Source organism: Alosa alosa, chromosome 19 (genome assembly GCF_017589495.1).
Source record: "Alosa alosa isolate M-15738 ecotype Scorff River chromosome 19, AALO_Geno_1.1, whole genome shotgun sequence".
NCBI classification, from domain to species: Eukaryota; Metazoa; Chordata; class Actinopteri; order Clupeiformes; family Clupeidae; genus Alosa; species Alosa alosa.
Genome location: NC_063207.1, coordinates 255,979 through 270,478, shown reverse-complemented (window position 1 = coordinate 270,478; position 14,500 = coordinate 255,979). Strand labels below are relative to the sequence as shown.

The following is a 14,500-nucleotide window of genomic DNA, read 5'->3' as shown; positions in this document are numbered from 1 at the left end:
GTGCGTGTGGTGTGTGTGTGTGTGCAACTCCACTGTTCTGTTCTGATGATGTGTGTGTGTGTGGTGTGTGTGTATATATGTGTATTATATGTGTGTGTATATATATGTGTGTGTGTGTATATATATATATGTGTATGGTGTGTGTGTGTGTGTATATATGTGTGTGTGTATACATGTGTATGGTGTGTGTGTGTGTATATATGTGTGTGTGTGTGCAACTCCACTGTTCTGATGATGATGTCCATCTGCTGCTCAGACATGTTAAGCGTTATGCAAGAGGATTACTGCTCTCATTAATACACACACACACTCTCTCTATATCTCACACACACACTCTATCTCACACACACTCTCTCTATATCTCACACACACACACTCTCTATCTCACACACACACACTCACACTCTCTATCTCTCACAAACACACAGACACGGGCACACGTTCACACACATACACACACACTCCCACATACTCTCACAAACACAAATACTCAAACGCACAGATACACACTCTGCCTCTCTCTTTATATATCTCTTACACACACACATCATACACACACCCTTAAATTTCCCCTTGTGGATCAATAATCTATCTATTTATCTATTACATGTTGAGGAAAAGGGGGAGAGAGAGAGTGTTTGAGAAAGAGCGTGTGTGTGTGTGAGAGAGAGAGAGCCTTTGCTAGTGAGAGGATGAACCAAAAGGTGAGGCTGAAGATTCAGTGGACAGCCTTGCCTAACACACACACACACACATGGACAGCCTTGCCAAACACACACACACACACACACACACACACACACACACATGGACAGCCTTGCCAAACACACACACACACACACACATGGACAGCCTTGCCAAACACACACACACACAAATCTCTCTCACACACACACACATGACAAGGTAGAGAAGGAGCTAAAGGCATCTAAATGGTTAGAAACGCAGTGCTGGATCAAAATAAAATACATTTTCAGTGGAAACGTCTCACAAACAAACATACACACAAACAAACATACACACACGCAACCAGTCCCTCTCTGTACGAGTTCGAGCCTCTAAGAAAGAAATGAAGGAAAAAATCTGGTGGAGGAGGGGCGCGTGGTATGGGTGATATTGAGCTCGCGACATTGATCCATCCTAGTCAGAACAGCTTGGGACTCCGCAGCAGTACGACGCGCGCCTTCTCCCTGGGTCAAGTTGAAGATTCCAGAGCGCGAGACCAATGTAACCTCACGTTGCGAAATCTTCGGCACGAGCCACGTTAACGTCGGCATCAGAGGCAATGGCGATGCGCAAGTGTGGGGGAAGACACGCGCGGGTTTTCTGACCATCTTCAGCAGTCTCGCGGTAGGCACTGATGCTCTCTACGTGGGGAGATGCAGCAAGAGACGTTTAATACAAACACGCGAAGGTACGGGTAATAACAGCAACATTCTGCTCAGCCCACCCGCGAACGTGCCGTTATCTCTACGTGAAACAGCTGGTGTGTGATCCTGAGCGCGCGTGTTCGTGTAGGGGTGAGGACGTGCTTTTGTTAATGTAGCTCGGTATTGGGTTCGTTTAGATTTGTGGTTTCTCAGTGTGTGCGTGTGGCTATAGGTGTGTGTGTGTGTGTGTGTGTGTGTGTTTGCCTGAGTGAGAAGACGTGTTGTTAATGCAGCGTGACATCACTCATATGAAGCGTCTTGCTTTGTGTGTATGCCAGCGTGTATGCGCGCGAACGTGTGTGTCCTTGATGTAGCGCTGCATTAACCACATGGAGCTTCTTGCTTTCTGTCTGAGCTGGCATGTCTGGGAGGGAGTGTGTGCGTGTGTGTGTGTGTACTAGTGGAGGGGGTGTTTGTGAGGGTGTATATCTGTGTTTGTGTGTGTGTGTGTGTGTGTGTGTGTGTGTCTGCTGCACGTGTGTGCAGTGGTGTATAGAGTGTGTGTGGATCCTGCAATGTGTTTGTGTGTTTATATACAGGTGTGTGTTTACTTTTTAGAAGATTGTTTGTCCTGCATGGGATTTACAATTTACCTGTGTGTATGTGTGGTATGTGTGTGTGTGTATGTGGTGTGTGTGTGTGTTTTACAGATATGCCTGTTTCCAGCTGTGGCAGAGAGTCTACTTCTGGGCTTTTGTCTATCATGACTCTCTTTCATTCTACATCCAGTTAACACACACACATACACAGTCACTCACACATAGATACACACACACACACACACACACACACTATAACTAACACTCACAAACATACAGTCACTCAGACATAGATGCACACACACTCACACACACACACACACACACAAACACGTGCATACACATCCAACTAGCACACACACACGCATCAATGCTTTGCACACGATACAAGCCTAAAGTAAGAGCAATAGAGGTACACATCACACACATGTATAGCACAGGAACACACACACACACAACACTCTCAGTCCCATACAACATACACACACATGTATAGCACAGGAACACTGAGCAGACATAAACACACACACACAACACTCTCAGTCCCATACAACATACACACACATACACCCAAGTGACACATGGACACACACACAAAGCCTGACAACACACAGACACACAAACTCACACAAAGGACATCCCAGGTTAACGCACACACTCACACATAAAGAACATCCCAGGTTACACACGTACACAAATTCCAGGTAAAAAACAGAGCATATCCCAGGTGACACGCACACACACACACATACACACACACACACACACACAGATAAACACACACACACACACATACATACACACACACATACATACACGCACACACACAAACACACATACATACACACACACACATACACACACACACACACACACACATACATACACACACACACATATACAAACACACAGACACACACACGCACACATACACACACACACACACACATACATACACACACATACACGCACACACAGAAACACACATACATACACACACACAGACACATACATACACACATACACGCACACACACACACATCAGATGGAGCTGTCTGAAGTGCGCTGCTCTGGAGCCGACGCCCCCTCTGCTGGAGGCCACGCCTCATCTGCGGTGGGAGAGTCGGCAGGCGTGGCCCGCCCCAAGCGGTTGCTATGGCAGCACGCTGTCCGCCACATCACAGAGCAGCGCTTCCTGCAGGAGAGCGAGGTGGCGTTGACCGACCCCTGCGACCTCGTGAGGAACCCCACCTCTCCGAGCGCCACGCGCGCCCGAGTCTTCCCCCAGCGCAGTGGGAGTGGCCACAGCGCCGACCTCAACCTGCTGCAGCTGGACACTCCGCAGGGGCGTGGCTTCTACCGCGGCCTCCTCCTGCCCTCTCTAGGCCCCGCCTTCCGGTCCCGCCCCCTGGAGAGGCGCTACCAGCGCTACTTCCTGTTCCAGCGGCGCCAGGCGCTCACCGTGCTCAGTGCGCTGGACGCTGTGGCCAAGCTGGGACTGCTGCTGTTGCCCCTGGCGACCGGGGACCCCCCCGCGCCCCCCCACGCGCTGCTTGGAGCTGGAGCGGCCGCTGAGGTCATGGTGTGCGTGCTGGTCGCCGCGCACAGAGACCACACCTCCTCACGCGCCTCTCACGGATACCTGCGCTACGGGGCGGCAGTCACCTGGGTGGCCATGGCAACGCAGGTGTTGGCGTGCAGCCTTGGTTACGGTCTCCTGGGAGACGGAGTGGGTTATGTGCTGTTCACACTGTTCGCCACCTACAGCATGCTGCCACTGCCGTTACCATGGGCCGTTGCCACGGGAACACTCACCTCCGCCCTTCACCTCACCCTACAGGCTCTCAGCCAACCAGCTGATCAGGTGAGGACTGTGTGTGAGTGTGTGTGTGTGTATGTGAGTGTGTATGAGTGTGTGTGTGTGTGTGTGTGTGTGTGTGTGTGAGTGTGTGTGTGAGTGTGTGTGTGTGTATGTGAGGAATGTGTGTGTGAGGAGTGTGTATGTGTATGTGTGTGTTTGAGTGTGTTTGTTTGTGTATGTGTGTGTGTGTGTGTGTGTGTGTGCGTGTCACCTGGGAAATGCTCTGTGTTTTACCTGGAATTTGTGTACGTGTGTAACCTGGGATGTGCTTTACGCAGACATACACACACATACACATACATACACACACACACACACACACACACACACACACACACACACACACATACATACACACACACAGAGCTGGAACCCCGTCCTGCTTCTCTGAAATCACTGGCATGGGAATATTTTGAGGTTCATTCACATCAGTAAACACTCAACTTAGGCTACTCACCTTCAACACTCAACTTAGGCTGTTCACCTTTAACACTCAACTTAGGCTATTTACCTTTAACACTCAACTTACTCACCTTTAACACTCAACTTAGGCTGTTCACCTTTAACACTCAACTTAGGCTATTCACCTTTAACACGATGAATGTAAATGTAATGTTTTTGCAAGGGTAATCCTCCTAAATAATAGCCTATTTGATTTTTTTTATGCCTTTAATCAGGACAGTGGAGAGTGACAGGAGGTGAGTGGGAGAGAGAGTCGGGGTGGGGTCGAACCCGGGTCACCGGTTTAGCCCAGTCGCCCAGTCGCGCCACGGCTGGGGCCCGCCTATAATCTTTACATTTAAATGATCAATATTATGTAGGCCTATAAGCCTTTATATATTAAGCAACTGTATTTTCATCTGATTCTTCAATTGTTTTAAAAAAGCAATCTTTTTGTGCAACTTTAGGTTACAATTTTTAGTATTACCCACCAAGAATTCAGTGGATGTTTAAGTTCTGATTTCAGTGGACAATTCACCAACACCACCACTTTAAGCTTAAATGTTACTTTTTAAAATGGGGGGGGATTCCCCCCTTAGGTTCTTCATGTGGGGGGGATTTACAGAATGGGGGGGGGGGGCTTTATCAGGTCTTTTCTTTGGGCACCCACACCAATTTAAGGATTCTCTGTACTATTACAGTTCTCTAGGTCTCTGAGCTGTATGAGTGTTCATATTCTCTTTTGTCTTTATACACTATTATTTTTTACTCTCTCTCATGTGTCTTACCTTTTCATTTGACACATGCCCTTAGAATTCATGAACCCTTAATCGTGTGTAGCCTATTTAACTTGACAACAACATAATAACATCAAGATTTCACATAACATCCATTGCTGATTTTGTTAAATGTATAGATTGCTGTGGTACTTTCTCCATCTCCTCTGTCACTGTCCTCTAGCTTCTCTGTTCATCTGTTCATCTCATATACATTTGAAAGAAAAACAATCTAACTGTTCTTAGAACTCAATGAATGTAGGCTATGAACTTAGTTTTCATCTTGTTTACATAACATAACACAAAAGTCTGCTGATTCTCTTAAGTTACAATTGCTGTGATTTATTGTCTCTCCTTCTCTTCAATATGCATGTCTCCTTCAGCTTCTTGTTTCCTTCTATTTTCCTGTTGCTTCTTTGCTTAGGTTGTTGAGGTTTGTGTTACTTAGTGAAATGACCATTAGGTTGTTGAGGTTTGTGTTACTTAGTGAAATGACCATTAGGTTGTTGAGGTTTGTGTTACTTAGTGAATTTCTGTACTTCGCCTTAATTCTGTTTTGTGGGGTTTAACTAGGGGGCTAAATTTTGAATTGGCAAATTCTTTTTCTGCAACAAAGTAGGCAGTTTTTAGAAGGCCTTTCGTTTCCTCCTCAGACTGAAGCTGTGCAACTTCAATTGCGCTAAGGGCCTTTGACATTACACGCGGCTTGCGCTATGAAATGCATTATAGTCGATGGCTTGCGCTATGAAATGCATTATAGTCGATGACTTGCGCTATGAAATAAATTATAGTCGATGGCTTGCGCTATGAAATATATTATAGGTGATGGCTTGCGCTATGAAATGCATTATAGTCGATGGCTTGCGCTATGAAATGCATTATAGTCAATGGCTTGCGCGTGCAACAACTGGTCTGCCGCTGAGCAAAGCAGCATTTTGCTGCTCTTGCGCGTGCCGCGGTGCTCTGTGAGTCGTTGGTATTTTGCGCTGAGCCCAGCGGCAAGCACAACAAAATCTTTGGGACGTCACTTCAACCAAGAGCAACCTAGCGGCAAGCGCAGCGCATACCATGTACAATGTGATAGCCCCTTTAGCCATCGCAAGTCTTTGGGACGTCACTTCAACCAAGAGCAACCTAGCGGCAAGCGCAGCGCATACCATGTACAATGTGATAGCCCCTTTAGCCATCGCATTCTTGGACAAATTAGTCTCACGCTTTCTTTTCACTGCGGCTGTATGAGATACACCATCTGCGTGGCGACTTAACGTTGTTATGTAACATCGGCTGGTAAATATAGTCTACTACAGGACTCTACTACAGGATAGTCTACTACAGGACTCTACTACAGGATAGTCTACTACAGGATAGTCTACTACAGGACTGGACTGCAGGGGCTCAGCCCTGCCATTGCCGTTCGCGGCTATATTGAATTATTGTTATTATTACAACTAGAGGAAATTCTTGCTGATTGTCACATATATCTCTAATATTTTTCAGAGGCTACAGCACTGAAGCGCAAATTCACTATTCTCCACTATGTTAAGAAACCAGTTGTTTGCCGCGTCGGGATTCGTTATTAAGTGTGCTTGCAAAGTTTTTGCAAAGAAATTGTTCTTCTTAAATTTTATTATTTTTCCCGTCTCCCTAATTTTTTGTCAGCTCTAGCGCCTAGGCCCTTTGAGACAGAGACACCGTTCTAACTTTAAAACGTCCGGTCAGTACCGGTGTAAGATGCTCGCGAAGATGACGTCAGGTGGGCGTGTCGTTCATCCGCCATATTGGATTGAACAGAAAGCAAAACAAAATTCACAGGTCACAAATTTGGTCCGAACGCCACGAAACTTGACGTACATTATCCTTGGACCAAGCCTCACAAAAGTTACCAGAAGAATTTTTGATTTTCGAAAGCGTTTGCCCGTCACAGCCAAACGAAATCGGTGGCGAAGCTCCAAAACAGGAAGTCGTCCATATCTCAGGAACACTGTCACATATCGATACCAAATTTTGTATTTGAACTCGGGACTCCAATGTGAGGGTGCATAAGCTAAAAAAAAAAGAAAACATTCCAAAAGTTTCCAGCATTTGGCAAACCACCCACCCATATTTGGTAACTATCACCTTCCACATCTGCAGTTGTACTGGTACATCTATCATAATGCCTTCCAAGTATGCACAATGTCTCTGGGCAGCCACAATGTCTCCAGGCAACCTTGCCCAATCATGAAATCCTTGCTCTGCCATGGGGTAGTATGGACTTATGAACTGAAGTAGCAAGGAGAACATTAGCTATTTATAGCTGACGTAGTACAGTTATTTTCACATTGACGGTATTCAAATTAAAATTTTCATTATTGTTAAATATCATGATGGGAGAGTATTATTAAAAATTTATGTACTTTAAAAAAGTATGCAAATGCATATGTTTACGGGCATTTAGGTTTTACTGTGTTGTTTTGTTGTAAAGACATGCAAGGCATTCTGGGCCATGTAATGAACAGTGGTCGGCAGCACTCCATACGTATTAAAGGGACACCAGGCAAGCCTGATGCTTTTTCTCTATGAAACTCCCCCTCGCTCGGTCTGAAGCTCTTTTCCTTTTCTTTGCATCTTCCGTCAAGGGTTTTCGCTGCTTCTTCGCTCTGCCATTATACACACGTTTGCAACAATCTCTAGCGTTTCGTTAGCCTGCCTCTGTGGTGTAAACTGATCCTGCTTCGGTCGGCGGGTAGGATACACCGAACTTGCAATTGGGATATTCTTCCTACAGGCAGTAGGGGTGGGTGAGAGAGCCTTCATTCGCCCCGTAATGAGTCATTTAACCATATACCGACTTACAAAGATGATTAATTAACACGAAAACGTTGCCTGGTGTCCCTTTAATATGAATAGGTGTTTCTGTAAACCTAGGGACAATAAACAGCTATCTCTGTTACAAAAACGAGCTGGTAATCGCTCATTGAAGAGGAAACTATGATAAAAAGATTGTTTTCCTAAAAGCATGGTGTTGACAAAAGAATAAGCAGGAAATGCCACGTTAATCTTAAATAGCCTACATCTGAACGATAGGTGGCAACGTTGTATTACATTTCACTAAATGCGGTGGAATTAGTGTGAGCTTCACAAGGAAGGAAGGTGCAAATATTATGTAATTTATCATGGGAAATTATTGGAAATGTTATTTCTTGTTTATTCTAATAGCAAGCCACACACATCCATTCGTAATCACACGTACACATTTAATACTGGAAGACTCTCATTTCGTTTATTTGATGTTGCCTAGCAACGGGAACAGACTTCAGAGCAAAGATTCTAGAACAGAGCTTCAGAGAGACACGTTTTGAGTTTGTGGCCAAGAACCTAAAATATCGGTTTCCATGTGTATGTGCTGGATGGTGTGCGTCCTTTATGAAAGTAAGTGTTTTATAGAGTTACAGACATAATGAGTCATGTTGTAGTGGTCCACATAAATGTGCCCCTTCTGTTATTAGAATGCTAAGCGGAGATTTTAACATCATTCATTTCTTGTGTAGCTAGAAGCTAGCTAGCTATGTCATAGGGAGGAGATGTTGCTGTAACGTTATGGGATTTATGTTGCTTAGCCTAATGCCATGGTCATTTGATATGAGATGCTTGTACTCGTAACTTCGTCACTCGTAAGTTCAGGACTCCTATTTTTTTTTCTGGTCTGAGGGGAAATGAGAAAGCGGACAGTGCTGCCAAGCAAGCCCTCAATGAAGAAGTCACAGAATGTCAAATCCCTGCCCCAGACCTATTTTTTTTTCTAAGAGTAATTCAGGAAGCATTTTAGCCCTAAAAGTAGTGCCTGAGTCTGTGACAGCTTAAGCGAGGACTCCTAATAAGACTGATTCACAAACAATGTTTTGTGGTGGCATTTCAAGTCGCGATGTTTTGAAATGCGTCTGCAGGAGCTAACAATCACGAGGGAACAATTTTGCATTGTAGGCATAACTAAGGGAGGCAGTAACACCACCAACAACAACCAAAACTAGCCTACTCATTGTTTAAATGTACATTAAATGTAACGTTTCATTGTGAATCAAATTGTTGCCATGTTGGTCTGAGGGGAAATGAGAAAGCGGACAGTGCTGCCAAGCAAGCCCTCAATGAAGAAGTCACAGAATGTCAAATCCCTGCCCCAGACCTATTTTTTTTCTAAGAGTAATTCAGGAAGCATTTTAGCCCTAAAAGAACGCCTGAGTCTGTGACAGCTTAAGCGAGGACTCCTAATAAGACCGATTCACAAACAATGTTTTGTGGTGGCATTTCAAGTCGCGATGTTTTGAAATGCGTCTGCAGGAGCTAACAATCACAAGGGAACAATTTTGCATTGTAGGCATAACTAAGGGAGGCAGTAACACCACCAGCAACAACCAAAACTAGCCTGTGTCATTGTAGTGCAGAAACAACATTATAAGAGTAGGAAGAATAAGTATGTGCAGGATGAATAGTATGAAGATCAGTAGAATAACTATGTATAAATGTAATTACAGTAGGCCTATGTACATTTGTAAATAAATAGAAAACTATGGGTGAGAGGGATAAATTAATTTTATTTAATCGTAAAAGTAAATTGCATTCAATTAAATTGCAATTAAAAATCTTTCCAGTAGGCTTTAATGTCACGCAAAAAGTACAACCAAACCTGAGCTTGATCAACTAGAACGTCTAAAGAACCACAACTTGACTGTAGTTTTTTGCTGGGTCCCAGGCCATGTTGGTCTGAGGGGAAATGAGAAAGCGGACAGTGCTGCCAAGCAAGCCCTCAATGAAGAAATCACAGAATGTCAAATCCCTGCCCCAGACCTTAAACCTATACTGAACTCTTACATCACAGATGTGGCAATCTGAATGTGATTAAAATGTACCAACAACAAGCAAGGAATGTGAATTTTTTAGCACGTTTTCATGATCCACTGGGTCGTTATGGGCCACACAAAATACGGTGTTGCTAAAATTACTCCTATTGTGGCTATTAGAGACATGTCTTCATGAGTATCCAGCTACATTCAATGAGTTAAGTAAAATACATTCACACACACACAAAAAACATCACTAATGTTGTGGACATTCCTTTATTCTGAGATACATCAATAGGCTCTCAAAACAATCCCAAACAGACATAAGGTCTTTATAGAGCAAATCCATATAGATTATTTGTCAAATAAACCAGTGAAACAGAATTAGGGGATGGAATATATTAAAATAAATCAGTGAAAAAGTATCCTGACAAACAAGAAGCATTTTAATGCCTTAGTCATATTTCATAATTTCAATTCTTTCTCTAGGTTACCTGATAGCCCAGTTTGAGAGGTGCAAGATGCATGACATTATTTATTTTTTCAGCCAATCACTGCTGTTGTTTTATTTTATTGATTTGATTTTAGTCATAGAAGCTAAATTCGAAGGCAGGCCACAGGTAAAATCCAACGAACCGCATTCACCCCGCAAGGCAATAGTTGAATAGAGCTTTTGAGGTATTGCTACTGCTCCAACACTGAAAGGCACTGTTAGAATGCTTGGATCAAGCCAGGTTCAGCATAGCGTATGTCTACATACAGACATATATACCCCCCGCCCACGACATATTTCATTTTGAAATAGGCTACAGTAGGCTAGTTATGAACTGCTGAAGTTTTATTTGCAACAAATAAAATATGTTTTTGCTACTCATTGAAAAGGCATTGCATTCAACCCACATACATATGAACTGTTTATGAATGAAATGTATCCTATTATTGTTTCAATTTGCCTCAAACATCAAATCATGAAAATGTATTCAAACAGTTCAAGTTACACATGTCATCTCCAGGGACCCAGCCAGGATTAGCAACACTATCAGCCCAAATAAATTAATCAATCAATCATCAGAAGCTACCGTCGATATCACTGCCAAATTTTGACAAGTGCGACATGCAAAGAACTGCAAAAGCTAAGGGAAAGAGGTTTTAGGAACCTCAATGTTAGATAACATTATATAACATTATACAAAAGCCTATAACATTATACATACGCCTATAACATAAGCCTATAACATTATACATACGCCTATAACATTATACATAAGTCTATCATGTGAAGTAGGCCACAACTTTTCTATGCTAGCAGTTTACTTACTGACTCTTGTCACTGTAACTAGGGCGGGGAGGGTGGGAGAAAGAGGCTACATTGCTTCCAGGGTTCCCGCGGATCCTTAAAAAGTCTTAAATACAACTTTCGGTTTTTAAGGCCTAAAAAAGTCTTAAATTGTCTGGGATGTCTTGAATTTTTGAAAGGGAGGTATTAAATTTGGGTATGGGACCGCCAGCAAGTGAGCGAGTGCAAGAGAGCGAGTGAAATGTCTCCATCCAGTTTTGTGTATTTAAAACGCAATTGTATAAGGCTACGGGAGGAAGTGCAGTTGCAGAGTGAAGATGTTTTTCATGGGTGTGGTTAAAGGTGTGGAAACGGTAATAATACAGTATGTACAAATATGCCTGACGTTTTCGTGGTGTAGCCGAGGCCTGCGAGATACGCAGGTAGCCTACGTGAGTGGTAGAATGAGCGGGAGAAAGAGTTGGTAAACCACTTAGCGATAGGTTGGCCATACGTTCGAATTTAGGCCGGACACATGGATTTTAAAAGCCTTGTCCGGCGTAGCCTCAAGCCGGACGCTCATTTGTCCTCCTTTTTGGAGTTGCGCTGGGCATCTAGAATCTTTGCTCGGTTGCAGGATCGTTTCGCAAACTATGGACGCGAAGACTACTGGTCAAATTATGCGCAGTGCTTCTGTCACTCGTCTGATAATTTGCTGTGCAATTTATGAAGGAACCACGGACTGACAGAAAAAGAAAACAAACGTTTTCGCAATCAGGAGGAAATAGCCTAGGCCTAGCCTAGGAAAGAAAATATCTGTCTAAGTTATAATACCTGTAATATCTGTCAGCAGCTTGCTTGCCAGCGTTTTCCAGTAGGCTAGGCCTACAGTACTTCGCAAAAGTTGTGAAATATAACCGCATGAATGTCGGCGACTGGCTACATAAAAAACGTGCGTTCATAATACATACGTGCTTGAGATGAAATCAGCAGTTTTCAGCAGGATCATGCGAGGAGGACCTGTCTTTTAATTAATTTAAAACAAGTCAATGGTTTTACAATGTTTCAGTCAAGCTTTGGTTGGTTTAGATACAACTGGTATGCAAAATGTAAAGTAGTGGATTTTTTGCTGTGCTGCATATGGGACACCTAGGCTAGGCCAGCAACACACGCTGGATAGATGCACATAGTAAATTATATAAAGTAGGCCTATTAAAATATTTAAATAGCTTAGTCTAACTTTGAAAAAAAGATTGAAAGGAATCCAGTCCAGTGCACATGTCTATGGCAAGTAGCCTAGGCTACTATAGCTGTGGGCATTTATAGATGTGAAGGTAATTCACACACAATTATTTTTCTTTCGCCAAACTTCTGTAGACATCCAAAATGGGGTGGGGGTTAAAATTAGTAGAAAAAAGTTGTATGTATCTTTTTGCCGTGGTATAGTCTTAATTTTTTCATTTTGATGTCTTGAAAAGGTCTTAAAAGTCTTTAAATTTGCATTTGGAAAATGTGCAGATACCCTTTGTGCTTTAAATTGCCACGTTTTGCTAGCATGTAAATCAGGATTATACTTGTGAAGAAATTGTTTCACATTGCCATTTCACACATTTTAATCTAATATCGTGATGGATGAAAAAGGATGTTATGTTGCTAATTTGTGCACTGCAGACCTTGCAGACAGCTGTTCATTTCTTCTTTGAGTTGTCAGATACATTATCTGTGTACCCAAACATTATTATGTTTTAGTAGCCTATAAAGGTCTGTAAAGGTAGAGCTTCCATATTATTATGTGTTGGTAGCCTATAAAGGCTTGTAAAGGTAGAGCTTCCATAGCTTCCATATTTATTAAGTACCTCCGTCAGTCTCATTTGATCTAGCACCTGCTGCTGGTCTGTCGCGTCACTTGGTAACAATGACAGGTTCGCTTGCATAACGCATGCAACGATATTCAATCACCTAAGCAGATTTTCTAAAATCATAGTTAACTCCTCAATATCTATCAAACAAATAGTCATTTCAAGTCATTTGACTTAAGTCTAACTCAAGTCTCAAGTCATAAATATCAAGTCAAAGTCAAGCAAGTGAAAATCCCAAAACGTGTGACTGGAGTCATATGACTTGAATGCCCCATCACTGTTTGCAGTGACCCAAATGGACCCAAATGGAGTTTGCGTGTGAATGAAAGGCTGAAACTTGTTGACAAATCTTCAGATTAAAAAGTAGCCATGTTAAAAAGATCTCACTCTGTCAGTCTGGGTAGAGAGAAGGGAAAAAGAGGTAGAGGAAGAGAGAGGAATAGGGATAGAGAGAGAGGTAGAGAGACAGAAGGAGAGAGGGAGAGAAAAGAGATAAAGAAAGGAAGCTAGAGAGAGGGAGGTGAAGAGAGAGACACAAGGAGAGAGGGAGGTGAAGAGAGAGGAAGAGAAAAGAGATATGCTGCAGAGAATGAGTCACAGGGTCCTCTACATTTCCACCCACATCTGCTATTTATACCCCCGATCTCTCTCTCTCTCTCCTCTCTCTCTTTTACAAACACTGTAGCTCTCTCTCTCCCTCTCTCTTACAAACACTGTAGGTCTCTCTCTCCCCTATCTCATTTACATAGCTCTTTCTCTCCCTCTCTCTCTCTTTTACATACACTGTTGGTCTCTCTCTCCCTCTCTCCCCCTCTCTCTCCCTCTCTCAATTCAATAATAATACAAAAATATATTAAGTTAAAATTATACAAAGTTGAGACTATGATTTGTTTTCTGCTCTTTGTCCGTTATGTTTTCTCTCAGTCTGTGGCACTTCTGCACACACTGTGCGGCGAGCTATAGGGACTGCTCTTCCTCTTCCTCACCTAGGAGCAGAAGGGACTGCTCTTCCTCACCTACTGTAGGAGGGTTTCAATTGTGGGTTGTTTTCTAGAAATGTAGGGTAAAAAGAATTTCTCAGTAGAGTATACATGTATTTGGTGCACCTCAGTAGGAAATGTTTTTCATCCTCAATCTCCATGAGGTCACAGTGGGAGCAAATTCTTTGGTGTCTCTCTTGCCAGGATCTTTTATGCCGTCCAGTTTCAACTTTATGGTCGCCCAATCTGTATTTTGTTAGATAACGACTTTCTGGTTGTTTTAATTTACAGTAATCAGATCATTTGCTAGTTTGTATTTTCGGTTTAATTTAAGGTAACAATTTTCTTATTATGTTGGGTGTCTTCTAGCCATTGGGAAATGTAAGCATTTTTGTTGTTATTGTGGATTTTTTTTAGTAGTATTGATTTCGTATCACTAATGTCATTGTCGTTTATAATCAAATTTAAGAGGTTGTCTTTATCTGGTTCTGTTGAATTTGCAAGTAGTGCTTTAAGGTTTA

General features: G+C 42.8%; 1 protein-coding gene and 1 long non-coding RNA gene across 3 annotated transcripts in view; both read left to right on the top strand.

Annotated features, from left to right (window-relative positions):
* The first annotated feature begins 1,088 nt into the window (after positions 1–1,088).
* LOC125284211 lies at positions 1,089–2,219 on the top strand. The gene is made up of 2 exons (XR_007191840.1): positions 1,089–1,520; positions 2,081–2,219. It is a non-coding gene; the product is annotated as an uncharacterized LOC125284211 (long non-coding RNA).
* Positions 2,220–2,907: 688 nt separating this feature from the next.
* adcy8 (adenylate cyclase 8 (brain)) overlaps positions 2,908–14,500 on the top strand; it is a 114,834-nt gene continuing 103,241 nt past the window's right edge. For both annotated transcript variants that reach the window (XM_048228050.1, XM_048228049.1), the window contains exon 1: positions 2,908–3,833. In XM_048228050.1, coding sequence (XP_048084007.1) covers positions 3,015–3,833 — 819 coding nt within the window. In that variant the 5' untranslated portion in view covers positions 2,908–3,014. The remainder of the gene's footprint in view (positions 3,834–14,500) is intronic.